Consider the following 27,738-nt stretch of genomic DNA (forward strand, 5'->3'; position numbering starts at 1 on the left):
GATAACAAACAACCCTGACGAAGGGTCATCCTGGCTCTATTCTTTCCCCATAGATGCTGTCAGACCTGCTGAGTTTTTCCAGCATTTTCTGTTTTTGTAGTAAACAAAACTCTTGATCTGTTTCAACTGCGGTACTGGATTTAACAAATGCCATAGCAAAATCTCACTTTCAGCCCTTTTTTAATAAAAAAAACCCCAAAAAGCCTCACATCATCACACCAGTTCACATGTAAGCTGCGAATTTCAAGCAATGGTATATCGAATCAGATGAGAGAGAGGCAATGAGATTCAGGCATCACATCTCGCCATGCAGTGAGTGGAGTGCACTGATGGGAGGGATGAGGAACGCGCTGACGTAATCCCAGCATCCTGTGCTGCCGTTGATTGGGGACGTGGAGAGAAAGGTAAACACGGTGGGCGGCGGTGGCGGTGGCGGTGGATGAGTTTGTTAAAAAAAATAAACGAACTTACCCGGCGGCGGCAGCGAAATCCCACCTGCCTCCGGACAAGCAGTAAGCAAGCCGTTGGTGTGTCGGAGCTGAGGAAAAGGTCAGGTGAGAGGTAATTTGACACGGGTTAAACGGACGGCGTCGCCTCTGGCCCCCCGACCGTTGCAACCCCCCGCCCCCCGAGACAGAGCGTGAGCTTTTCTAGAACAATGTCCGCGCGAGCCTGGCCTGCTCGGTGCAAGTGCATCGCCCCAGGGCAGCCACTCTCCTCGCCCTCTGCAAAGGATGCGCACGACTGCACGCGTGAGGAGCATGCAATATGACAGAGGGGAAAGACATTTCTGTTAATGCATTATTGTTATTTTTCCGACCTGTGCGGCGCATAAATATTCCACTGGACACCTTATGAAGTTAATTTACGGGAGACTTGCGACATCCTGTGCTCATGTTTCCCCGATAAACTTTGAAAGGCTTCTAAATTTTAGGGTTGATACTTAAATCGCTATTTCCCAGCTTCCAATTTTAATGGGGCAATACTTAGTATGGAATAGTGGCTTTCCTGTTTACATTTGTGTTGTGTCCTTTGGTTCCGTAACCTGATGAGTGCGCTCAGTTGTACACAGTGATATATTTACTGATGCGACAGGAAATAATGTGGGTGTCTTTTGTCAGTTGCATTTGAGTTACTGCTTCATGCACGTTTGTCCCTTTTGTAACTGCTAAACATTTAAAATTATCCTAGGAACAATAAATACTTTATGGATCCAGAAGTCAATATTCCCAACCTTAAATTGAGCTTGGAAGTTACTTTTTAATTGCAACCCGAAAATGCCACTCAACTTGTAATTAGATTCAATATTTCAAAATAATAGTTTGCTGTGTTTCGATAAATATATGCTCGCCTTGACTTGCTCAGCTATCTACTAGCTGTATTAATGTTACCCTAACTAACATACTGGTCCATTGGGTGGGAGTTGTCTTCTGGCAACCTGACCGGTCAGAAGGATATGACATATGTCTCCAAGTAGCTTCTTGCAGTATTAGCTGGATTAATACTTAGATTGCTTGAAGTTTAGGAACTATTACCTGATCTCACATTTCTTCAACTGACTATGCTTTGGTTTTTCTTTTACAATATAAAATATTTTTATTACATATTTATTTGATTCTTTTTAGTTTTGGACTCTGACTATAATTTACGGTCAGACTATTTTAACTCTTTCATTTCATCTTATTTCCAGCACTATCCTTTTAAAATTTTAAAGTACAGACATCTATACATGGAACAATAAATTGAGTATATGCGTTCTCCTGAACTTCTGTTTGAAATATGCTTTGCACAATATTGTGATTGACCTTGTTATGTGAACAACCATTATAGAAAACTTGACCAGTTTTTAAATCTGATTTTACTTTAAAGTCCAATCTTTTCCTAAATCAGAGCTCTCTCCTGTCAAAAGACATTTAAAATATGTTTATTTGTATTTTCCCTGTATGTACTCTTCTGTTGCGATGACGATTTGAAAGGATTATCAAGTTTATGATTTGTTAAAGGTCACAGACCTGAAGCAGTCACCAGAATTCTACTGTCTCGCCCGCCATGGAATCTGAGCGGGTGATGGGCAGACAATGGAAATACCCGTTGACCTAGAATCATAGAATGGAATTCTTACAGTGCAGAAGGAGGTTATTCAGCTGCATCGACAACAATTCCACCCAGGTCCTATCGCTGTAACCCCATGAATTTACATTGCTAATCTCTCTGACACTAAGGGGCATTTTAGCATTGCCAATTAACCCAACCCGTATATCTTTGGAGTGTGGGAGGAAACCGAAGCACACGGAGGAAACCCATGCAGACACGGGAAGAACGTGCATACTCCGCACAGTTACCCAAGGCCAAAATTGAACCCGGGTCCCTGGAGCTGTGAGGCAGCATGCTAACCACTGTGCCACCATGTTGACCTCTGGTGGGAATTTCCAGTCTCGCTGGAGCAAAGCCATGAAATCCCGCCCGGTAACACACTTTCGCTCTCCACAGATGCTGTCATAATCTGAGTGTTTCCAGCATTTTCTGTTTTTACCAGTTTTTTATTTAGCTTTGTTTGACATTTTTCTTTGCAGACCTAAATACTCTGGTGTTTTAGGAAGAGTTTTTCATTGGTTCTGATGATGGGGAAAGGGGAGAAAGGAGGCAGCAGATCAGTTTTTGAGTTTCTGTGTTAATATATTGCAGCTTGAGGGTGAGAGAGAGGTTAAGCCCTCAGTGTTTCCTCCAGAAAATAACAGATTTTCATTATTGGCTTAGTTGAAACACAGTAATGAGTTGCAATTACCACTCTAAATCGCAACATACCATTTTTGAATGTTTAACACCTATGTGAAAATGGTCTTTTGTTGGTCAAACACAGTCCACAGTATAGTTGAGTTTTATGATTATTGTCGTACTGTCAGCACAAATTAGCACAGCCTTGTTTGCAAAGTATTCCGTTTGTGTTTTGTTACCTTCAGAAGTGTTGAGACAAATTGGATTTTGCTGTCAGATGATTTGAATCTCTCAAGTAATGTTCACTATTCAAACAAATAGAATTCCTTTTGCATTAAGGTATTTTGCATTTAGTGATACAGATGGCAAATACATTCCCAAAATCTGAAATAAAAGCAGAATGGTATCTATAAAGAAAAGAGGAAAAACAGAGTTAACAAATGAGATTCGTGGCCTTTCATAAAAGTTCTGATGAAGGTCATCAAAATGAAAGATTAATTCTAGTCAGACAGCATCTGTAGAGAGTGTTTCCAGTATTTTCTGTTGTTATAACATGCAGTATCACTGTTCCTTACAAGTTGAGAATTGGTTTCAGATGCTCATAAACAATTCAAATTTAATGTTATGGATTTCTATACAAACCTTTTCAAGGGTACGACTACCTGATTGCACCCACCTCCTCCCGTGGTTACTTATGTTGGAAACTTTTGTTTAATTACTTATTTTGCCATTTTCAACTCTTATCTGGAAATAAAAGATTTAATTGAGTGTTAAGCAGCCACTCTTTTCTCCTTTTTGAACATTTCGCTCTGATGATTAATCTGCTGAATTATGTCCAGTTCACCTAACACTGCTGTGTTTGCTGTCCTAGGTTGGCTTATGAACAAGCAACACCCTGATTTTGAAATTCTCATCTTTACTTTAAATTCCTCCAGGGCCTTGTCCCTTCCGATCCCTCCAGCCCGCAATCCTTCAAGATATGTGTTCTTTTCTTTCCACTATTGAGGCAATGCCTTCATCTGGCTGGACGTTAAGATCTGGAAATCCCTTTTGACATTTTTCAACTTCTTTACCTCGCTTTCCTCCTTTAATCCCTTCCTTCCTTCAAACCTACCTCTTTGACCTCTTTTGGTCATCTGATCTGATATCACCTTATGTGACTCAGTATCATATTTTATTTGATAATGCTAATTTAAAGTGCTCTGGCTCGAGGCAAATTTCTGTAGAAAACTTCGAACTAAATTCAGAAGCGAATTAGTCCAGGATTTGGGGGCATCTCAACATATTAAGTACTGAACTTAATTGTTTTAGTTTAGAAAATGTGTATTTTAAATTAATTTAAAGCAACTAACTATGTTAAGACTTGGAATTTGCCTGCTGCTTGGCTATTTGCACAAAATGTTGTCACAATACTAAAGTGCTTAAACAAACCTCTAGCCAGGTGAAAGTTGGCTTCAAGAATGACAGCCAAGTATTTTGGGTTGCAGTGAGAACCTAATTTGCCAATAGCTGATGTTTTAAACTTGAATAATGTCGCCTGACACAGCTGTCCTAATGGTTTTCAGTCATAGTAATGCTCCTGTGTTACTGTGGTTTTTATAAATTTGTCCTGATGGGGCATTAATTATGTTTCATTTCGAAGCTCAATTTTAGCGATGCAAATTAAGATTTTATTTGCTACTGGATTTATAGGTAGAGCTTCTGGCTCACATGTTTATGTAAATTTACTTGCTTTCATTCTTTTTCCTTTTAAAGTGATTATTGAACCATGGGGAAACATCTATCTCGTTTATCACTGCACAAACCCATGAGCGAAGGCAGTGAGTCCTGCACATCAATAACTGACAGGGATAAACTGGATATTTCAACCAATCAGGATGAAGACTCTGGCAGAAATGGGGACGTCTCTCAGTTTCCCTATGTGGAATTCACAGGTCGAGACAGTGTTACCTGCCCATCGTGTCAAGGGACAGGAAGAATTCCAAGAGGTGATTATTTCTGAATGTTCTCACTGATATTTTTGAGACTTTCATGGTTGTGGAATTTGGGGATTGACATATACTGGACGAGTATTTTATGAAGTGAAACAGTTCACATTAACAGTAATTAAGAGCTTTATTTGTTCTGCTTGGCCATTGCCAAGGCATAGCTGTCTATGGAACATAATCTACAACTGAATTTACAGAATTAAGTTTCAAAAATTGCAGGCTTAGATAGAATTGAACATCTCAGCATGCTGTCTTGGCATTTATTTGTGAGCTTAATTTTCAAAAATGTTCTAAACTTTGAAATCTAGTGGCAGCCTTGAAAAACATTATTTTATAATATCTCTTTTACACTGTACTTAAGGTATCCTTCACAGATTTTATAATTGGGTATGTTCCTAAACTGTTGTTGGTGTGTACAAGTTCAATGCATTTTATTAAATTTTGATTTAATATGAGATTTTCTTTGCTTAAAATTGTCAATTTAAAGATGTTTTCCAGTTTATTATCCTTTGGCTGGAAAATTAACAACCTCAGTGGATAAAATGCACACAGATAAAACAGACCTGAAATTATTTGTTCCTAAAGAAACCTGCTTCTATAATAGAGGGTCAGGCCTCTAATGTGTTTTGACTTTCACTGGTCTTTATCAGACTTTGGTGAATATCACAGGCAATATAAGAACTAGGAGCAGGAATATGCTAAAAAGCCCCTTGAGCCTGCTCTGTTATTGAATAATATGGCTTGATCTGATCTTGAACCCAGCTTTACTTTTCTGCCTGTTTCCCACACTCCCAGATTTCCTATAGTTCAAAAATCTTTCTATCTTAAACTTAAATATGTTCAGTGATTTGGCAGTCATAGCATAGTTTGCTTTAAAGTCACTCAGGTAGGAAATCCATTTCAAGCTTCAGAAATCTGTTTTTAATTTTCTTCGCAAATAGCTGTCATTTATACAACACCTTTTGCTTCCGAAAGGGTTTCATAACCAACAAATTACTTTCAAGATATAGTCATTGCATCAAGCATTTTGCACATGGCAATATTCCACATAAGTGAATGATAAGAGATGGCCAGTTAATCTTTTTTGGTAGTACTGATTGAAGGATGAGTCTTGGCCTGGATGCTGAGAACTCTCTTCTCATCTTTGAATTGTGCAATGAAATCTTTATGCCCACCTGACCAAGCAGTGTGGCCAAGGTTTATCATCAAAAATAGCATTTTTGATAATTTAGCACTAAATTGAAAAAGTCAGCCTAGATTATGTGCTTAAGCCTCTGGAGTAGGACTTGAACCCACAACATTCTGATTCAGAGGCAAGATGTTGTGCTGTGAAGTGAACCAATGAGATTGCCCCTCATTCTTCTTAACTCGAGAGAATATAAGCCCACTTTACTCAGCCTCTCATCCCAGGGACCAATTAGTGAATCTTTGCTGAATTGCCTCCAATTCAAGTATATCCTTTCTTAAATGTGGAGACCAAAACTGCGCACAGTATTCCAGGTGCAGTCTCATCGAAATCTTGTACAACTGCAGCAAGACTTCTTTATTTTTGTGTTCCAATCCCCTTGCAATAAAGATCAATGTGCCATTTGCCTTCTAATTGCTTGCTGCATCTGTATGCGAACTTGCTGTGTTCCTTGTACACCCAAGTCTCTTTGAACATCGACACTTATCAGGATTCTCACCTTTTTAAGTATTTTTTTTATTCTTACGACCAAAGTGAATAACTTCACACTTCCTTGTATTAAACGCCATTGCCATCGTGTTGACAACTCACCTAATCTGTCTGTATCTCTTTGCAGTATTCTGCGTCCTCCCCACGCCTTACACTTCCACCTAGGTTGGTATCATCAGCAAACCTAGATACATTATTCTCTGCCTCTGCATCTAAGTCGTTAGTTTAGATTGAAAATAGCTGAGACTCCAACACTGATCCTTGAGGCACTTCCATAAACATTCAATCCTTCCACCGACAAACAGTGGCAGCCTTGTGTACCATCTACAAGATGCACTGCAACAACTCACCAAGGTTCCTTAAGCAGCACCTTCCAAACCCATGATCACTATCATCTAGAAGGATAACAGCAACAGATACCTGGGAATACCACCACCTGGATGTTCCCCTCCAAGCCACTTGGCATCCTGACTTGGAAATATATCACTGTTCCTTACTGTCGCTGGGTCAAAATCCTGGAGCCCTTCCTAACAGCACTATGGGGACTTGCAGTGGTTCAAGAAGGCAGTTCACCACCAACTTCTGAAGGGCAACAAGGATGGGCAATAACTGTTGGTCTAGCCAGTGATACCCACATCCTGTAAATGAACTTTTAAAAAAACTATTCACTGCCTACCAATTTGAAAAAACCCCGTTTGTGCCCACTCTGTTGTCTATCTGTTAACCACTCCTCTATCCTCTTTTGTAAAACCACGCTGATTTATTCTAATTGTACTATGCTTTTCTAAGTGCATTGTTAGGACTTCCTTAATAATAGATTCCAGCATGTTCTTAACAACTGTTGTTCAGCTAACTGGCCTGAAGTTCACTGTTTTCTACCTTCCCCCCTCCCTTGGAAAAGTGGTGTAACATTTGACAACTTCCAATCTAATGGAACTATTCCTGAATCTCTAAGGAATATTGGAAAATCATAGCACATCCACTATCTCTGCAGCTAACTCAGTGCAACAGGGTGTAGACTATCAAGTTCAATTTTAATTCCTTAAGTTTCTCCAATTCTTTACCTCTGCTTATATTAGTGTCCTCATTTTATCCCCCAGGATATTGTCTTTTCTGATATGGTGCTACTGTGAAGCAGACCACAAATATTTGTTAAAATCCCTGCCACTTCCTTGTTCTCTTTCCTGTCTCTGCTTCTTGGGACTAGCGCTTACTTTAGCTACTCTCTTCCTTATATGCCTATAAATCTCTTGCAATCTGTTTTTATATTTCTGAGCAGTTCATTTGTATTTTTTTCCCTTTTTTTAATGAATTTTTTTGGTGGCTCTTTGGTTTCTAAATACTCCAAACCCTCAGACTTCCTGCTATTTTTGCAACATTATAAGCCTCTTTTAATCCAATACTGTGCCATCGTGGGGTGGCACGGCACAGTGGTTAACACTGCTGCTTCACAGCACCAGGGACCTGGGTTCAATTCTGGCCTTGGGTGATTGTTTGTGTGGAGTTTGCACATTCTCCCCATGTCTGCATGGATTTCCTCCCACAGTCCAAGAATGTGCAAGTTAGGTGAATTGACCATGCTAAATTGCTCCTTAGTGTCCCAGGATATGTAGGTTAGATGGATTAGCCATGTGAAATGTGTGGGGTTACAGGGATAGGGCAGGAGGGAGGGAGGGTATGGGTAAGATACTCTGTCAGAGAGTCGATGGGCTGAATGACCTCTTCTGCACTGTAGGAATTCTATCCTTAACTTCCTGAGTGATTAACAGGTCCTTCTTGCTGAGTTTTGTTTTTCAATGGAATGTATTTTAGTTGAATATTTTGAATTGTTTATTTCAATGTTTCCTACTGTTCATTCACCTCCATACCTTTTAGTCTACTTACTCAATTAACCTTAGAGCTTTCTCCCCTTGTGCCTATGTAATTGGCTTTGTTTAAGTTTGAAGATTTTTGTGTGCAGTTGGTATATGTTACTTGCAAACTTCACAGAATTGAATGGTATTATGGTCATAATTTCCCAGTAAATCTTTTACTATGATATTACTAATTAACCCTACTTCATTGCACAATTCTAGATCTAAGATAACTTTATCTCTGGTCTGTTCCAGTATGTACTGCTCCAAGGAAGTGTCACAAACATTCTACAAACTCATCTTCTAGACCATTATTGCCAATTTGATTATCCCAGTCTGTGTGAAGATTAGAGTCCTCCACAATTATTGCATTTCCTTTGTTACAGGCTCCAATAATTGTTTAATGCTCTTCCCAACTGGATAGCTGCTGTTAAGGGCCTCACTCACTTGTGGCCTGGGCCCCTTGGCGATCCTAGGCCTCTTATGAGAGAGTTTCTGGTAGTTGCCACTGTTCCCACTGGCAGTACTTGTAATGGAGAGCTGCCAGCCTCTGACCAATGAAATTTCAGCCACTGGGGTCCTAGATCCTGGGTAAGGCTGGTTGCTGGCCAGTTAAGTAGAGACACTTAATATGGCGGCCCTTCTCAACAGAGGTAACACAGGGCTCTCTTTGGATCTCCAGCTAGCAGGCAAGACCTCCTTCACCTGGATTAAATTGCCCAGTTTTTCATTTGTGATTTATAATATCCACAATATTTTGCTTTTACAACAATGTTCGGTTATCCAGGAGTATTATTTTCAAAGTCAATTAGACTACATCTAGCCACATAATTAAACATGATTAACAATTTTCCTTTGAACCCGAACGAGAGTACAATTGAGTATAATTTCCTACTGAAGCTTAAGACGTATTTTTGTCAATTTATGGAACACCAGGCAGATAAAATGAATAAACCATCACCTTTACAGGCTAAGAGATTAAATTATGTGAACCTGCTATTAGCATTCTAAAATGCCATATTAAACTTGTTATGGAAACACAGGCCACCCAAAGTGAAACATGACTATCTTTGGGAGTAACAGTGGACAGATGGATCTCTGCCTGCCTACCTGTGCAATCACCAATCTATTTTTGGCTATTGGTGGTTTGTATGCACCTTCACCCAACATTTGTGGAATGTACTGGCCAACAATAACCAATTACTGTTTGTGTCAATAGTTACTTCATTTCAGAGGTAATCCCTTGGTTTTTGGACTGCTTTGTGATGTCTCAGATCGCTGAAGTGCTTCTTAATTTTTAATTCTTGGTATATGTGAAGTATGGCAAGGTTATATATAGCTGTCCATCCCTGGGGGCATTAAGGTTTTCCTTCTGATAGTAAAGTTACAATTAGAGCTGATTGGACATGGCATACGCATTCCTGAAGGATACTAGTGAGCTACTTGGGTTTTCACAGACTTTGTGGTAATTTACTAGTGTAGACCCACAGATTTACTTGATAAGTTTACTGTGTTGCTATACATGTTGTAGTAAAGGAACTGAATTAAAAGTCATGGATGATCTGATGCTGCATACTTCAAAATACAATCCTTTGTGCTGAGCCTGATCCAAGATATTTTAGTAACTGATTTATATTAACTGTTCCCAGTTTGGGCACTTCCAGATTGCATTCGAGTAGTGTTTTTAAAAAATGCTGCTGCTAATTAGAAATATCATCTTTAAAATATAATAAATTTGCACATGGTTAAGGAAACACTAACTATCCTTTCCTCCTTTGAATAAGTTTCATTTGGTTTTGAGCGAAAATTACCTTATTCTAATTCTGCCCTGAATTAAATCATCTTTCTTCATTTAGATCAAGAAAACCAGCTTGTGGCCTTGATTCCTTATAGTGATCAGAGACTGAGACCAAGGCGAACGTAGGTTCTCTTAAAATATTTAGGAAATAGTGTATGCTTTGTTATCATGAATTTGTGTGGATATTTGTGTAAAGTTCTGTTTTGAATTGTAAGTTACCGAAATAGAAATTTAAAGGTGTGAGCTACATCAATGTCTTAAGTTCATACAGTCTTGCCAAGTTCCCTCATTAAGGAAAATACTAACGTTGTTGATCAATTGGACTTAAGAATTTTTATGTCTTTGTCTACAAAATACAATGATCTATATCCCAATAAGTGTCTGAGTAGAATCACAGGAGCTTGGCTGACACATTATTGTGACTTGAAATGAATAAGCTAATTTCCTTTTGCCTCCATGGAGCTTTTTTTAATTGGGGTACTATTACATTGAATCATAGTTTACGGTACAGCAAGAGGCCACTTGGCCCAACGTGTCTGCGCTGGCTGAGATTGAGCCACCCAGCCCAATCCCACTTTCCCGTATTTGGACCGTAGCCCTGCTAGTTATAGATTTGAGGTGCATATCCAGATACCTTGTAAATGAGTTGAGGGTTTCTGCCTCTCCTGCCCTTTCAGGCAGTGAGTTCCAGACACCCGTACATAAGTGCCAATTGCCCATAATCTTTCCAAAGTGGCAGCATTCTTGTTTTAACATGAGTGTTGGTAGGCTATTCCCATATGGGGAATCATTGCTGACACTTCCAGCATGATTTACTGATATCATCATCTTGTGAGAAACGTAAATAAATTGAAACCAATTAATTTTACTGCAGATTTGGTCAAGATCAGCCAATTCAGCAGATTCAATTTGAAATCTAGTAAAGCAAAACATTTTGTGAAATTCATATAATTTCCTCTGGGAGGGATCTAGATTACATGAATTGTATGTTAATAACTTATTTTGAGTTCATTGAATCAGTCTGATCAGCTAGACATGTAATAGAAAGCTGCTGCTTTTAAGACTTTGTCATGTGGAAAGTAGCAATTGTGGCTTATTTTAACCTTTAATAATTTCAACAAATTTGAAAGTAGATACAGAATTGTTTTGTTTAATTGCAGTTGATTAAACAAGATAAATAATACCAATGGAATTTCCGAGTATGAATTTATGTTGAAATAACAGATCTCTCTAGTCTAGTTTTTCTATAGCTAGAACTATTTAATAAACACATACATCAGAGCTTATAATCATGTGACTACTTTCTGTTATGAACTAAATTATCAATTCTAAAGTGTCCTAAATCAAATGTCTGCTGACTGCTGTGAACTGCTAATCTGTCTTTATACCAACACTGATGGATTTTCTGTGCTTTTCCTGTATTTTATCCTTTATTTGTATTATTATACCATTTTTAAAAAATGTATAACGACAAAATGATTCACAAAAGTGAAATTGGATGTCGAGTACCAGTAGGAAATGGGAGTTGATTGAAGGCATGGTCAGTGAGGTACATTTTGAATGATCTGTTGGGGGAGAGTGTGGTAGGAAGATGTGGAATTTTAGAACATGGAGCTAGAACAACCTGAAGGCTATATCACAAGATGGAGAAACATACATGATGGCATCTGTGAAATGGCATGGTATTGACCAAACAGTTGATACATTGGGAAGTGACAGGAAATTGTAGTACCCCTGATGGGCCTTACCCTATCCAATTTTAGCTATTCCCTTATTCCTGGATAATGGGCCATTTTTATTTACAGTGCTTTTCTTTTTTCATATAAACATAGAAAATAGTGCAGGAGTAAGCCATTCGGCCCTTTGAGCCTGTACTACCATTCAATATGATCATGATTTATCATGCGCTTTCAATATCCCACTCCTGCTTTCTCTCTATACCCCTTGATCACTTTAGCCACAAGGGCAAGGGCCACGTCCAGCTCCCTCTTGAACGTATCTAACAAACTGGCCACAACAGTGTTCTGTTGTAGAGGATTCCTCAAGTTCACAACTGTCTGAGTGAAGAGGTTCTTCCTCATCTCAGTCCTGAATGACTGACCCCTTATTCTTAAACCTACATTCAAGGAGAGGCATTCTAGTTCCTTTTTGGTGTTCTGCAGTTGTTATTTTGGAGTTTCAGGAACTGAAACTCCAAAATAACAACAGTCAGACCTGGATGTTGCAACAGTAGAGTAGAAGTTTCTGCAGAATCTTTGGATTCGAGTTAGGTTGCCTATCTTGTGTCTGGGAGTTATTGTTATGGTTTCAAATTAAGTTCGCTGAAGTTGTAGGACATAATGGTCTGGATGGCTTTGAGGTTTCTATTGCTGTAGTTACTTTTCAGAACACAAAAGACTGGTCAACTGAGGAAAAAGGTTACTGGAGTCTGAATTCTCCAATGGGACTTGGGCTAAGCTTTATTTTCCAGAGGATAGAGCACTTGGAAGCAGCGTTCCCATTGTATCCATGAGGAGGGAAGGCAAGCGTTTTAAGATTTTGGACTTTTAGGCACTTGATGGTCCCGTAGGTGATTGGATCAATGGGATGGGTTATTGGTGAGAGAAGATAAAAGTCAGTAGGGTTATTAGAAGGATCTTGATAGGTGATTGCTTTTGGCAGTAGTATCTACATTCAAATTTGGCTGGAAGGGGTTGGGGAGAGGCCCTGTTATTGATCACTGCTACACTGGTGCATCAGCCATTGGAGTTTTTCAGTTGCATACCTGTTGGCAATTGGGGTCTATGTTAGTGTGGGGAATTTGTTAGGGGTAGTGGGAACATTTAGATTAATGGTGCATTTTGTGATTTTCTTTTGCCTTTCTGAAGTGAGGTTTTTTTGAGGAGAATGCTGGGAGGTTTTTTTTTGCATTGTGGTCAAATTCAAGCCTAGGTCTCGGATGTAGGATTGAGGAGGAGCACTGGAATGCTCAGTTTGTGATTTAAGCATCACCTGGTGTCTGTGTCTGGAGCTGTTGCTACTGGATGTTGTGTTAATGTATTTTGTTTGGAGTTGAATAAATGGACAATTTCATTGATGTGCTGCCTCTCTCCTGTTGAAAGTGTGATTGCCGTTAGATTGGACCTGACTCAATTTAAGAAGTTGGAAATGACTTTAGGTTGTTGCTACTGATGCAATGACCTCCCATTGTGTTGCCCTGGTTAAACTGGAGAATGTAGTCACTCTTATCCCTTTTGTGTTTGTTTGCTGCTCTCTTCTGCTTTTGTCTCCATTTCATCTCTTCTGTTTTTCTCTGTAAATCATTTCATCCTTCTCATAGAATCATAGAATCCCTACAGTACAGAAAGAGGCCATTCAGCCCATCGAGTCTGCACCGACCACAATCCCACCCAGGCCCTACCCCCATATCCCTACACATTTACTCACTAATCCCTCTAACCTACGCATCTCAGGACAAAAGGGCAATTTTAGCATGGCCAATTAACCTAACCTGCACATCTTTGGACTGTGGGAGGAAACCGGAGCACCCGGAGGAAACCCACGCAGACACGAGGAGAATGTGCAAACTCCACACAGGCAGTGACCCAAGCCGGGATCGAACCCAGGTCCCTGGAGCTGTGAAGCAGCAGTGCTAACCACTGTGCTACCGTGCTGCCCTGTTCTGTACTACTTATCCCTTTTGGTGAATGGTCTACAGCACGGTGTGGTCTGTGTGGTAGTGCAAGCTGCATTTGAGGTTAATTTATGTCCCTTTTCTTAAAACGGTTTACATCATTGAGCATTAGACAGTTCACTTGCTAGAGAAAAAACGTTACAAACAAAAAAGCTTTCTGAAGGAATTTTCAGCAGTTTGTGGGAATTCAGTGACCAGTTTGTGGGATTACAGGTTAACAGTTGCTGCAGGTTCTTTGATATTTAATTGAAACCAAATGTAATATATAATAGATTTATAGATAAATGCATGGAACAAAGCGTGGGTCAACAAATCAACAATTGAGCACTGACAACATGATACAATGACAGCACCTGTAACTTAGTTGATTACTGATGGATGTAATGTATCAGAGAATACTGAACTTTCACTTAATTTAGCTTAACCAATGAACATCACAACGTTATATGCTGTCTTTTAAATATTTAAATAATTATGTTTTGCAGAAAACTGTATGTGACATCATCAGTTGTTCTTTGTTTGCTGCTTTCTGGATTGGCAGTATTTTTCCTCTTCCCACGATCTATTGATGTGAGTTATGTTGGTGTGAAGTCCATTTATGTCAGTTATGACCAAGTCAACCGGGTAGTTTATCTCAACATCACGGTAAGCCCTCAGCTGTTAAATTTGTGAAACTTGACATTTTTCTTTTAAAAATACAGTTAATGAATACTTTGTAATTTTTGTTATACTAATGCTGTAATTCTTTAAATAAGAGTCTCTTGACTCATCCACACCATTTCAAGAAAAGATCCTCTTGATCCAGCTGTTACTGCTTGCACTTATATTTCAATCTGATTCCTTATTAGATAATAGCTTAATATTCTGAATATATGCCAAAACATTTTGCTCCCACTCTCTTTTAATCCTTTAATTGAGAACAGGAGAGCCTGTCTGCAATCCTTCTTTATTTCCTTAGTGCAGGAAAATATCTCAGTTCAATTGATGAGATCTCTATCCTTTTGTATTATAGGTTGGCAGAACGAGCTCTTAAACACTGTCATGCTTTTTCTTCAGATCTTGCCCTTTGATTTGAGTTGGGAAAGCTCTAGTGATTTGAATTTCTAGAGCATTATCTTTCACGTTCACGGGTAAAAGTGTTGTCTTTGGTCTATTCCAAAATTGTTATAACCTGTTACCTTGGTCAAGAATTTACCAAATAACAAACCCAAACATTTGCTGCAGATTCCTTGGTTGGCAATTGTTTCAAAACATGTCCTTAATTTGTCAACATTCATCATTGTTGCGATGAAGTCAATGGGTGGCTAGCAACATTAAAATTTATCTGCATAATTGTCAAACCTCCCTCTCCAAACTATTTTCCCCAGACTACCTGAAGTTTACAAGTATTTTGCTCCAATCTCCCTTCTTTTCTCATCCTTCCTTTCACTCGGGGGCGGGGTGGAGAGAAGTGGGAGAAAATATCTTTAATCTAGGCCATACGTTTTCCTAACCGTTTGTGTTTATTTTGAAATAAGCAATTTATTGACTGGCATGGATTGTATCCCATCAAACTCTTTGTTATTGATTCTGGGCAATTTCACTGTCTAAATACTTGATTGTTGGTTCTGCTGGATTGTCTAGATTGTATTTGGTGATCTGTGAAATCTTTGTTTAAGGAGGAAAGAATATAATTTTCTGGGATTTGTGGCATAATCCCTATCTGCACCATTGATTTTTTTTTAATGATGTTATCCCTGGAAATACTTTGCTACCTGAGTGTTGCTGAAGTCCTTATACTCACTAAGGCCTACCTACTGGGATTAAACTTGCTTTTACACATGCATCAAATCAGAACTAGTAACTCTGAGTCAATAGTTTTTCATCTTTTCCTGAGTTGAGGAATGCCAAGTTCTGTAAGAGGTTCAGAGATCAGATAATAAATTTAATCCAAGGAGACGTGTGATGCAGTGGTATCAGGATAATTTATTAAGCAAAAAAAAACACAACAAAAGAAGGCAGTCAGTGTTCTAGTTCAAATGGATCTTGCCTCCCACTGACTCGAGTGGCGACTGGAAGCTCTAACCCCCTTTCCCCTCAGAAATCTGTGCAAAGAACCTTTCCCAAATCTATTTTTTATCTGCTGCAACCAGGGTCTTTTAAAAAATGCATGTGAAAAGGTTCCATCCCACACAAACATACAAGAAAAAATATTAAAAGGTGCAAACAGTATAAAAAGGTTCACATTTCCTACAGGCAACCTGTTGCATATCCCCACAGCGCTTGCATGTGTAATTTAACTCTGGACCTTGTTAATGATGTGAATTTGCGCAATCATTACATGGCATATTTATCCAACAAGCCATTGGAAAGCCTTGTGCCTCAGTACTTGTTTTTGCCACACTGAATTACAACTCCATGATTAAAGCTGTGTAATTCCAAATTTCATCCTGTGAAAAGTTGAAACTGAAGACAAAATTCTAATAGTCATTTTCTATCATGAAAGTGCAAGTTGTATGTTGCAACAGTTTTGTATATTAAGAGGATATGTTGGAATTAAATTGCTTCTCATTCTAATTATTTTGTCTTTGCAGAGCATTTTAAACATTACTAATAACAACTTCTACTCAGTGAATGTGGCAAACATTAGTGCTCAAGTGCAGTTTTCGAAAACAGTCATTGGGAAATCACGGATAAGCAATATTACAAAAATTGGGCCTCTAGACATGAAGCAGGTAATCTTTACTAATAATGGACTATTCCTCCTTTTTGAAATTTGCTTCATCCTATTCTTTTCTTCTGGAACCAGAAATGAAAGAAATAGAATTATTTGTGTTATCATTTTCCTAAATGAAATGTGACTTTACTGGTATATAAGGGATTTTCAACAATCTATTGCATGCATGTGCTGAATGGCTATTGTTTTGTATGCCAATAAAGATGGCAACTATCCTTGCTCTACAAAACATTTCATATATACTGCTTTATTTTGTAAGAATATTACATTAGTGATGTGGGATCTGCTGCTGTACTATGTGAATCCATTGTTGAAAGTAATCTTCCAATTTGAGGATCTGTTCTCAAATTATGCCAGAATAGAATATTTTTCATTCTGTAGCAAGCATAATGAAAAAGAGCCTTATGCTGTATCTAACCTATATTTTCACTAATTTACTTTCCTTTACAGATTGACTACTCTGTTCATACTGTAATCGGAGACCAAATGAACTACATGTAGTAAGTAGCATTGCATGTAAATGGTTATGAAAACTTGTCTGTTTAAATTAACTTTGTGGAAGTGTTAATGTAATTTGGCAAACAAACATTAGACACTTCTTGGCCTAAAGCCTGATGAATGAGTTTTGAATGTTGTGTACTTGAAGCATTGATATAGGTAAAATTCATATAAAGCAAAATGCATCATGAAGAAAATTGCTTTTATATTGCTGAAAAAAGAGAGCTGCTATTGAAGATTTTCATCTTGCACTCATTAGGATAAATACAAGAATGCCAAATTTTCACCATGACAATGTCCTGACCACTCAGCCAACTTGCTAATCAATCAGCACCGTTTTCTCACGCAGTATAAATTGTTGTTTACTTTGAAATTTGGCATTTTTGCATCTATCCTAATGTGCAAGTTGGAAAGCTTCAACCGCATGTTCCCTTATTTTAGCAATACTCAAGTTCTGTAACATCAAGTGAGAATTACTTTCCCAGTCAATTGATAAAATCTTCAAAATGTTAATTTAATAGAATTTGGAGTATGGTTAGGAATGTCATTTCCTAGAGTACTTATTTTTCTTGATTTGACTTGCAAGCTAATAGAATTCTTAATGTTTAAAGTTTATTTATTGGTGTCACAAATGGGCTTACACCAGCATTGCAATGAAGTTACTGTGGAAATCCCCTAGTCTTCACAGTCCGGCACCTGTTTAGGTACACTGAGGGAAAGTTTAGTATGGCCAGTGCACCTAACCGGCACATCTTTCGGACTGAGAGGGGAAACCGGAGCACCTGGAGGAAACCCAGCAGACACGGGGAGAATGTGAAGACTCCGCACACAGTGACCTAGCTGGGAATTGATCCCGGGTCCCTGGCTCTGTGAGGCAGCAGTGCTTGCTGCTGTGCTGCCCTAAACCCTGGAATCCATTATGTGTTGAGCCATGTCTGCATGAAGAATAACTTCCTCATATTGGTCCTAATTTGCAATTTAATAGTTTTAAAGCTGTAACCTTTTATCCTACTCGCAGTTTAGTCATCTGCTGAGTTAACTTCTCACAAATAATGGTCATCTCTTGGCTGTCACCTTTATAGATTGGAAAATGCAAGTCTTTGATCCTTCCTGATAGCTAAGACCCTGATACCTAAAGATCAGCCTCATGACTCTTTGAAAGTCTCTCTTGTTTCCTAGTGACCATAACTAAATATGATATTCACAGTATTATCTGACTAGATCATTGTACAGTGTGATCACAATTTAACCTTGACTTGTATTCTACTGTTTTGGTTGTATGATTAACCAATCTACGGGCTTTGGGTTTTTTTTTGTTCTGTAGTAACAGATGGGCTGAATGGTCGCCTGGACTGTAGGGATTCTATGAGTAAGCAGACACAGTGAGTCTACAAAGACTGCTAGGTTTCTTTCAATTTGGAACTTACACAAGTATTGTTCAAAAAGAAAACTTGCTGTCGAAGCTTTTTGTCTTGCACTTGTCAGGACAGATCGTAAGGTTACCAACAATTTATACTGCGTGGAAAGAGTGTGCTGATTATTTGGCAAGTGGCCATTGGTAGAGGTGTTGCCATGGGGAAGTGCAGCAGGGAACAATTAACTGCCAAGCTATTGTTCAAATTCAAACCAGGCAAGCCCTGCCTTGGGGAATAAACCAAATTCTGCAATCTTTTGTTTCATTGATAAAGCTACAATGTGTAGACATACCCCTCCTGTCTGCAAAGGGTGAGGCCGTGTGTGTGAACATCTGTGGCTTCTGGTGTGCCTAAATGAGCCATGCTGCAAGCTTGACTGATGATCTTAAATTGGTTTTCAGTGTAATTCTTAGCACAATCAGGACTGTTTAGCAAATATTATCTAATCATGAAATCACATCTAATGTTCATTGCTGTTTTGAGATTTGCAGACATGGACTGGTTGGGTGCAGTTGGTACTTAAAAGTAAAGTTTATTTATTAGTCACAAGTAGGTTTACATTCACACTGCAATGAAGTTACTTAAGCGGCCAAATGTACATGCTTTTGATACCGACCGCCAGTCACTGGGATGTACGGCTTGCGTAGTTACCATCACATCAGCATTGACATTCATATATCAGATAAGTCATTTGTGTGATAGGCAGAATATCTTTTTGGTTTGATGGCGGCATCCTTTTAGTGGAAAATAGTATTCTGCATAGTAGTATGAAACTAGTTGCTGAACTTTTGAGATATCTTGCCCTTCCACGGCAATCTGTGGTAGACTGGGTACTTTTCAGGACTGAAAATGGTGGCCTTCAGCCAGTTTGAGTTTTCACGTTATATAGGGAGCAACGATCTGATCACAACAGCCTTTGTCCTGCAACCTGTAGACTTTGATGCATCCCTGTTTCAGCACTAAGCTTGCATGATGAGCAAATGGCTCGTGCCATTTGAGGTTGCTGATGAGGTCAAACATCTAGCGCGTGAACTGTAGGAATCCCAGCATGTCTGTTGACTAATGGAGGTTGATTTCCGGTAGATAGTAGCAAAACCCATTGACAGATTTCTAACCTCACACGTCAAAGAAAGGGAGTTCATTTGACTCCTCCATTTCGAAGATGAATTTGAGCACAGAATAGAGCCTATTAAGATATATAAAATGTTCTTGCATGCTCGGCAATTAACTATTTCCTGCTGTGCTCTCCATAGCAACGCCTCTACCAATTAGAGTCCATTTTCCAACCAGTCGGCATTCTCTCCTCATACAGTATGAATTGTTGTTTGTGATCTGTCCTGGTGAGTACAAGATGGAAGACATAGACATGTCTCTCTTTTTCAGCCATGCACCACCAACCTATTGTATTTTTTATGGGCAATGTAGAAACTGGCTATTTGGTCCAAACATGTCAGCAGTTGCCTTCCACAAAAGCTAACAGTCCCAGTCAGTTGAATTTCCCAGTTCTCCTTCCCCTTATCCCCTTTCTCTATTTTTTGCTCCTTCCAATCTCTAATTCTGAATGCTTCAACTTCTAACTTTGGAACTGAGTTCCACCCGTCTCAAATCTCAAAGATGTTTATTTTGCTCCCAGTTCTAAATCTCTTGCCTTTGATTGTGTATCAGTGGCCCCTTAATCTCAGCATGGCAACTGTTGGAAAAGTCTATTTCTATTTATCTTATCCTTTCTTAATTTCAACATCTTTTATATACGCCCAGATTTGCATTGTCTAATTTTTTTAGAACAAAGCTGCAGAATTTCTTGTCTTTCTTCATATTGTATTTTCTCATTACCAGGGAGCATTCTCTTCCATCTGCATTGTCCCCTATCTAAAGTCTCAATGTTCTACGTGTGGAGCACAAGACTGAATATAGTATTCTAACTCGGGTCTAGATTTTTTTAAAGGCTTGGCATTACTTTTTGCCTTTTATATTCTATATCTCTTGTGATAAAACTAGATATATATTGCTTCTTTTTACAGCCTTTTCGAATAACATAGGACAGTATTTGGCCCATTGTAGTGGCTGTTGTTAAAAAAAAAAATACACATTAGTCCTGCCTTCTTTTTCCCATTGCTCTGCAATTTTTTCCTCCAAGTATTTATTCAATCTCTCTTGAAAATTATCATTCAAATCTGCTTCCGCTGCCCTTTCCAGCAATGCATTCTAGATCATAACATGTAGATTTTACTTTCTCCCTCGTATTGCCTCTGCTTCTTTTGCTAATTGCCCTCAAGCTAGTCACAGGTTACTGACATTTCTGTCACTGGAAATGTTCTCCTTCATTGACACTACCTAAACTCAGGATTTTGAACACCGAGACATGAGCCTGAGCCTTGGATTACTAGTCCAGTGGCATTACCGCTACAGTAACTCCTCCCTGAGAGTCTCTGTTCCTGCGCCCCTTTAAAATTATACCATTTACTTTGTTTTCTCTGTTTCTTATCAAAATCAATCACTTCAGATTACTTTGTTCAATTCTGTGCGTCTGCTCATTTCACCAGACTTTCCTGTCCACCTGTTACTGTTCACTTCACTGTTTATTGCATTTTCAGAGTTTGGAAATTAAGTCCTGTATACTTAAGACCAGGTCATTGAGAGATCTGCATTCCCAACACTGACCCCTGGGGGTTATCAGTGCACACTTGACTCTAGTTTGAAAACAACCATTCATTCCATCTCTGCTTTCTGCCCTTTAGCCAATTTTGGAGCCGTTGCTCCTTTAATCAAATAGCTTAATTTTGCCAACAGCTCTATTTCGTCATCTTGCTGCCATTTACTTTGCTGTTAAATTATTTGTTGACGCTTGGTAAGTAAATCAGCTGAAGCCTGGATGTTGTCCAGATCTTGCTGCATGCAGAAATAGGTTGCATTTCTGCAAACAATCCACTCCATGTAGAATGGACAACAGCAGCTATTTACTGCTGAGTATGTAGCCAAAAATCCTTAATATACAGAAATTTATATTATAAACTTGTAGCCAGATGCAATAAGTAGTGCAATGTTGCTTATATGCAATATGGTAACCTTGACATTTAAACAGTGAAATTACTTGGGAATGCTTGGTGTTAATTTTAAATTCAGCAAGAACTTTATCTTTCTTTCATTTAATCTGGTTGTTTGTTTAGCCGTGACATGGATACCTTGTGTTCTGTAGCTCCATTTACTGAAAAACAATCCTAACTTGATTAGGTGTTTTGCTTTTGGGCAAAGTATATTAGCAATGTGTTTTCATTTTAAAAACAAGTCTAGATAATATCAGCTTACATTCTGTATCAGGTTTGTCAGTTGAAATATAACTATCATATGCAAGCTTGGGAAGAACTTTCAGTAATCCCAATCAGGCCCACAAAGTTTGAGGTGTGTTAATGAGGAATTGATTTGTGCTGGGTTATACTGCATCTAAATCACTTGTGAATAAAATAGTATCAATCATCAACAACCCCAAATCAATACACAGAATTTGAGCTCCAGTGCTAACTACTGATGAAATGCAAAACTATAACAACAGCTCTAACTGAAAGCTAATGAAGCTGATCCCTCTGAGACAAGTGGATGTAAATAGTCTTAAATGCCGAAGAGGGAGAACAGCCAGACCAAATGTACATTATTTGATTGCAATGTTTTCCAACAGAATACAATTTGTGTTTTAGTTGAAAATGTCTTTAAATTGAGATTGTTTACTATCTTAAAGTGTTATTTCTTCATTATTATAGTGACTATTGTACACTGACATCGATCAAAGTACATAACATCGTGATTATGATGCAGTAAGTATGTTGCATAGAATGCTAAATATTAAATGTATGAGTTTGATGTAAAACATACTTTGCACTCCTTTTAAAATGTGTAAACAAAATCCATGTTGTGTAAATTCAGAAATTGGGAAGTTGTGAATTAATATGGTGTGGTGGGTGAGGCTTGCCCCAATTGAGACCCTTAAGCAGCCAATTAATGACCATTTAAGGGCCATTTCTCACCCAACTTCAATTTTTAGCCTTGTGGGCGGAGTTCACGGCAGTGGGAAAGTCCAGAAAGTAACCTTGCTCGGGCCTCAGGTGGAGAGGGGAGGGGGAGCAGTGCCTCCATCTTCCATCCCTATCCTGAGACCGCCCACCTTACTTGGTCCTGGACTCCCAGAACTTAGACTCTGGAGACTGCTAGCAGTCCCAGATCTGTCCTCTGCAGCTTCTGGCACTGCTGGGACTAACTCTCTGAGGCGTCTAACGCTGACTAAGGAGTGTTTAAATACTCCTGGCAGCAATGTGTTAGCCACTGACTCCTAAAGTAAAATTAAAGTTTGTTTATTAGTCACAAGTAGGCTTACATTAATACTGCAATGAAGTTGCTGTGAAATTCCCCTAGTCACCACACTTCGGCGCCTGTTCGGGTCAATGCACCTAATCAGCATGTCTTTCAGACTGTGGGAGGAAACTGGAGCACCCGGAGGAAACCCATGCAGACACTGGGAGAACATGCAAGCTCCATACAGACAGTGACCCAAGCCGGGAATCGAACCCAGGTCCCTGGCGCTGTGAGGCAGCAGTGCTAACCACTGTGCCAGCCACCGTGCTGTCCTCAAGTGGCGAGAAGGAAAACCCTGCCATCCTAAAAATTCTTGCCAGTGTCTTGTATAGTGCTATCTCACTCCTAAATTTAAGTGTCAGCCTCGATTGTGTACTGAAGTCTTTAGTTGGATTTGAGGCCACAACAGTACGATTGTTCAAGCATATTATCATCATTGTTATATAAGAATGTAGGATGAGGCAGTTTGGCCCTTTGAGCCTGCTCTGCCATTTGATAAGAGCAGCGCAGATCTGGTCGTGATCTCAACTCCACATTCAAGTCTCTCTTCTCTCTCTGCCTCATCCATAATCTTTGATCCTTTGCCTTTCAAAAATCTAATTTAACCTTGAATAAATTCTGTGACCCATTTCCAGTAACTTCTGGGGAAGAAAATTCCACAGATTAACGACCTTTCTGGATTCTCCCCCCTCTGTCTTAAAATGGAGGCTTCGTATTCTTAAACAGTGCCCCTATTTCTATTCTATCCCACAAAAGAAAGCATCTTTGCGGTATTCATACGAACATAAAAATTAGAAGCAGGAGTAGCCCCTTGTTAGTCAAGACTATACCTACCTCTCCCTTAAAAATATTAATTGACCCTGCTTCCACTGCTTTCTGGGGAAGAGAGTTCCAAAGATTCAAAGGCTTCTAGTTCCCATCTTAAATAGGAGATCCCTTATTTTTAAATTATGTCCCGTAGTTCTAGTCTCCCACAAAGGGAAACATCCCATCTGTATCCACCCTGATCTCCATAGATCTATAATCTTTTTAAAAAGAGATTTAAATTTTCAGTTGATAGCTGAAGAAATAACAGGACAAGATTTCATGTTTTAAAATTTTTACTGCAACAAATGATTAAAAGCACTATTGGCTAAGAACACTTTTTATATGCAGCTTATATTTTAAACAACAGATAGGAACTTTCCCTTGTGTGCATATCACACATTATGCTTCTCAGAATTACAGTCCACAGCTGCTCCCAGCTTCCATTGGGTTCCCATATCCCGGTTTTACTCAGTAGTAACTTTGTGTGACCATCTTCACCAGATACATTCCTCAGTTTTCAGAGAGCTACTTAAATTCACCACCAGTAGTGAAGCTTGTTTCAATGATTCATTCTTTGCCCATGCCAGCAAGAATATCCCAAAATCCTTAATCAGTGTACGTCTTTGCGCTTTTGAGAGCGTCTCCCTCCCAAATTGAGCTGTGGTAACTCACAAAGCCAAGCAGCTTCGTCTCTTGGCTGACTGCACGGAACTCTGTTGAAGTATTTATTGACTTGTAGGGAAGCTTGTAACTTAATCTCAGAAATGGCTTTCTCTGCCCTTTTTCATATGGCAGTGTGAAAGATATTTAACCTTGTATCCAGGTAGAAATAGTAATTGCCAATCCTTGATCTATAATCCCTTTTCACCTTAAGTAAATTCACCTAGAAGTAAATTGACAATTTACACTACGACTGTTGCAACCCAATGCCTACACCTTTCCGGGACTTGGGGGGAGACTAGATTGTACACATTACAAACTCAGACTGTTGCCATTAAGTCCAAGCGTAAATACCTTTCACCTTCCTCCCTGTAAAATGATCCAAACCATCCTTTGACCTCAGACATTCTAACCACCCAGGGGTTAGTCAGGCAATCTGCTGAACAGGTCACATGACTTTTTTACTGTAAAGATATCCCAAAATAAACCACCTATTCAAGCATCATGCCAAGCCTCATACTAAAAGAGATAAAATGGATGTAATAATTAAAACTTTTACCAAGATTACAGGAAGTATGTTTTATTTAATACTCCTATGCAACATTTAAGCAATGAATCATAGAAATCATAGAAAATCATAGAAACCCTACAGTGCAGAAAGAGGCCATTCGGCCCATCGAGTCTGCACCGACCACAATCCCACCCAGGCCCTACCCCCATATCTCTACATATTTTACCCGCTAATCCCTCTAATCTACACATCCCAGGACACTAAGGGGAAATTTTAGCCATGCCAATCAACCTAACCCGCACATCTTTGGACTGTGGGAGGAAACCGGAGCACCCGGAGGAAACCCACGCAGACACGAGGAGAATGTGCAAACTCCACACAGACAGTGACCCAAGCCGGGAATCGAACCCATGTCCCTGGAGCTGTGAAGCAGCAGTGCTAACCACTGTGCTACCGTGCCACCCCAAGGTAAAGGCTCGGCTAGCTGCTGTGGTAAGTGCTAATTAGCCACCTTGATAACTTGATTTGCAGATACGTATTTATGCTTATTTCTGAAGGTGGTTGTGACTGGAACAATAAAAAGAGGTACAAGGCTGACAACTTGAAACGTTCATTCATTGCACATTTTAGGCTGTCAATATATTGCTTTCCACCATGGTTCAATTAAACCAGAGTCTCTAATTTGCAACAATGAGATATATGTAACTTGCCTACTGTTTTAACATTGAGTTCAACCTGGAAATCCAGAAAGATTATTTTTCACACTGTATTTGCGCTCTCATACCTATTCTTTAATGACTCTTGTTCTTGTGCAATGATTCATTTTAAAAAGGTGTAAAGAAAATATGTGCCAAGCAAAACAAGGAAATGAAGAGAAAAGTCGACTTTTGATATTAGGATCTATGTACATTTAAAATTGGTATAAATTACATTCATATTTTTAGAGGTTGTTTCACCATGATTTATTCTCCTTTCAGAGCAACTGTTACTACATCCTACTTTGGGCATACAGAACAGGTTTCACTTGAAAGATATCAATATGTGGATTGTGGAAGAAATACCACCTATCATTACAAAAGATCAGAAGAACTCAACCTTGCACAGCTACATAATTCACCTTCTCTGAGTGCTTAGAATATAAAAGCTGTCAGTAACTAACAAATTGCTAGTACAATAATCAGGCGCACTAGGTGTTCTAAATGATACGTGTGAAGTGAATTGATTTATAACTGAAAACTAATGACTGTAACTGTACAAATGGCTGCATGATGTTTCAGTATATATTAACTAGGTTAAAGTAAACTGGTTATTTTATTCTCCACATTCATATGGTTGTTCAAGGAAATATTTAAACAGGCTTTTATCAGGTGAGCTATATTCTGTATTGGTGCTTATTTTGTTGAATGAACTCTCTATATTGACAGATTATTTAAGTTAGTACATTAAAGGTTATTGGAAGAATAAGTTTGAGCTGCTTCTGCAATGGTTCAATTCTGTGCATAATGGATGGGGGTGCAAACTATATCACATTTTCACAATTCTAACAAGAATTATCGTAAAATTCATTCTGGACGCACTATTTGTCACTTGTTCTTAAGAATGTGGTCATGTTATGATTGAGGGAAATTTCACCTTAAAACAGTAAAAACATGGATTCCATGCAAGACTGATCAGCATCAGACGTTTAGATTGTTCTTTGGATCACAGGTTTATATCTATAGAAAATGTGATTTGATATCTTAAATATTAGGTGAGAATTAGAGTCATTCTTAGAATGGTTATGCAAAGGTTCATTGAGCAAAGTCATGCATCAGTAGTTTAATTCATGACTTAACCAGCTATTTCATTTAGTCATCAAACAGAAAAGTCCATTGTTCTATTATTTTAATTGAGATATTTGCTTGAACTTGCCTACAATTAATTGAACAGTCATCTTGTGCAGTTAAATGAAAATTGTAATTTCTATGAAACCTGTTCAAACATTTTTGTCAATGGAAGTTAGCTTGCTTGCCTTGTTTTAGTAATGTGATGAAAGCATATTCCCATGGCTTGTAACAACTGAGCATGCAGTTGAGTCTAATGATCATTGAATCCCATTGTTTAACTGACATTTGTTATTTCTAAGTACAGTAACTGATGTCCATTGACATTTCACCATTATGCACTTTAATGTTTAGAACTTTGTCAGATTCTGGGAAAAACTGAAAATTAAGTCTGAATAGCAGACATTATAGAGGTTTGGTGGGTATCTGTGGTACATCTGACAAAACTTGTTATGTTTAGATGACATAAAAATAAAACCAGCCATCTTAGTGGCATGGTGAATTAGATTTACTTGTGGACAGATAATTGTAATAATGAATACAGGTACAGTTAAATTGTCCTTCCACCTCCAACTTTTATCTCCAAACAAATTAGGGGCTTTGAGACAAACTTGCCATAGTGGATCAAGTGCCAATTATACATGTTACCTGATTTTTCCTTTCTATTAATTGCAATAGAACGAAAATATCAGGTGTGTATGAAAAGCTACCAGTCTGTTTTACTGAAATCAAAAATTGCCCCTTTTTTTCCTGAATTGCAGTATTAAGAATTATGCTAAATCTTTTCATTGGTAGTGTTTTGTCGTTGACCATGCAAATTGAGATATTTATGATCTTTGTAAGTTAATTATGATATCCATCAGTCTTATTATTGTGGTTGCATATTTGGTTTTGATAACTGAAGTCTAAACTTATTTACAGGAAAATGCTTAATCTGAATTAACAAATTATTTTAATTTCCGATAAGATCTCTTGTAATTAAATTTGAATATAGTCTGATTTGTGATTAAACCCCTTAGCTTATATATCTCACTGTTCTTGGCACTTTGGGTCTTTGCACAGTTTTTTGTGCAGCTTAGTGTTGATATTGCAAATGCTTGCAGATAGCCCCTGAACTTCTAATGTTTTGTTAATGCCTCAGGTCTAATACTTTGAACTGAAAATATTGATGCTAATATAAATTTATTAAGTTGTTTAAGATTTCTGAATTAGAAATTGGGACATTTTACTTTAACTCCAAATAAACTGTTTTTAAAGGCTGA

At 38.5% G+C, this 27,738-nt stretch overlaps 1 protein-coding gene across 4 annotated transcripts; it reads left to right on the forward strand.

Annotated features, from left to right (window-relative positions):
- The first annotated feature begins 371 nt into the window (after positions 1-371).
- tmem106ba (transmembrane protein 106Ba) lies at positions 372-27,738 on the forward strand. Of its 4 annotated transcripts, none has more exons than XM_078238295.1 (8): positions 372-561; positions 4,471-4,703; positions 10,088-10,151; positions 14,188-14,347; positions 16,276-16,416; positions 16,869-16,918; positions 22,087-22,140; positions 25,631-27,738. In XM_078238295.1, the coding sequence occupies exons 2-8, from the start codon at positions 4,484-4,486 to the stop codon at positions 25,785-25,787; spliced, it is 846 nt and encodes a 281-aa protein (XP_078094421.1). In that variant the 5' UTR covers positions 372-561; positions 4,471-4,483; the 3' UTR covers positions 25,788-27,738. The 4 variants fall into 4 exon arrangements, with proteins under 4 accessions (XP_078094421.1, XP_078094439.1, XP_078094430.1 ...); XM_078238313.1 differs by having other exon boundaries at positions 374-554; XM_078238304.1 differs by having other exon boundaries at positions 377-549.

Source organism: Mustelus asterias, chromosome 2, assembly GCF_964213995.1.
Source record: "Mustelus asterias chromosome 2, sMusAst1.hap1.1, whole genome shotgun sequence".
Taxonomy (NCBI): domain Eukaryota; kingdom Metazoa; phylum Chordata; class Chondrichthyes; order Carcharhiniformes; family Triakidae; genus Mustelus; species Mustelus asterias.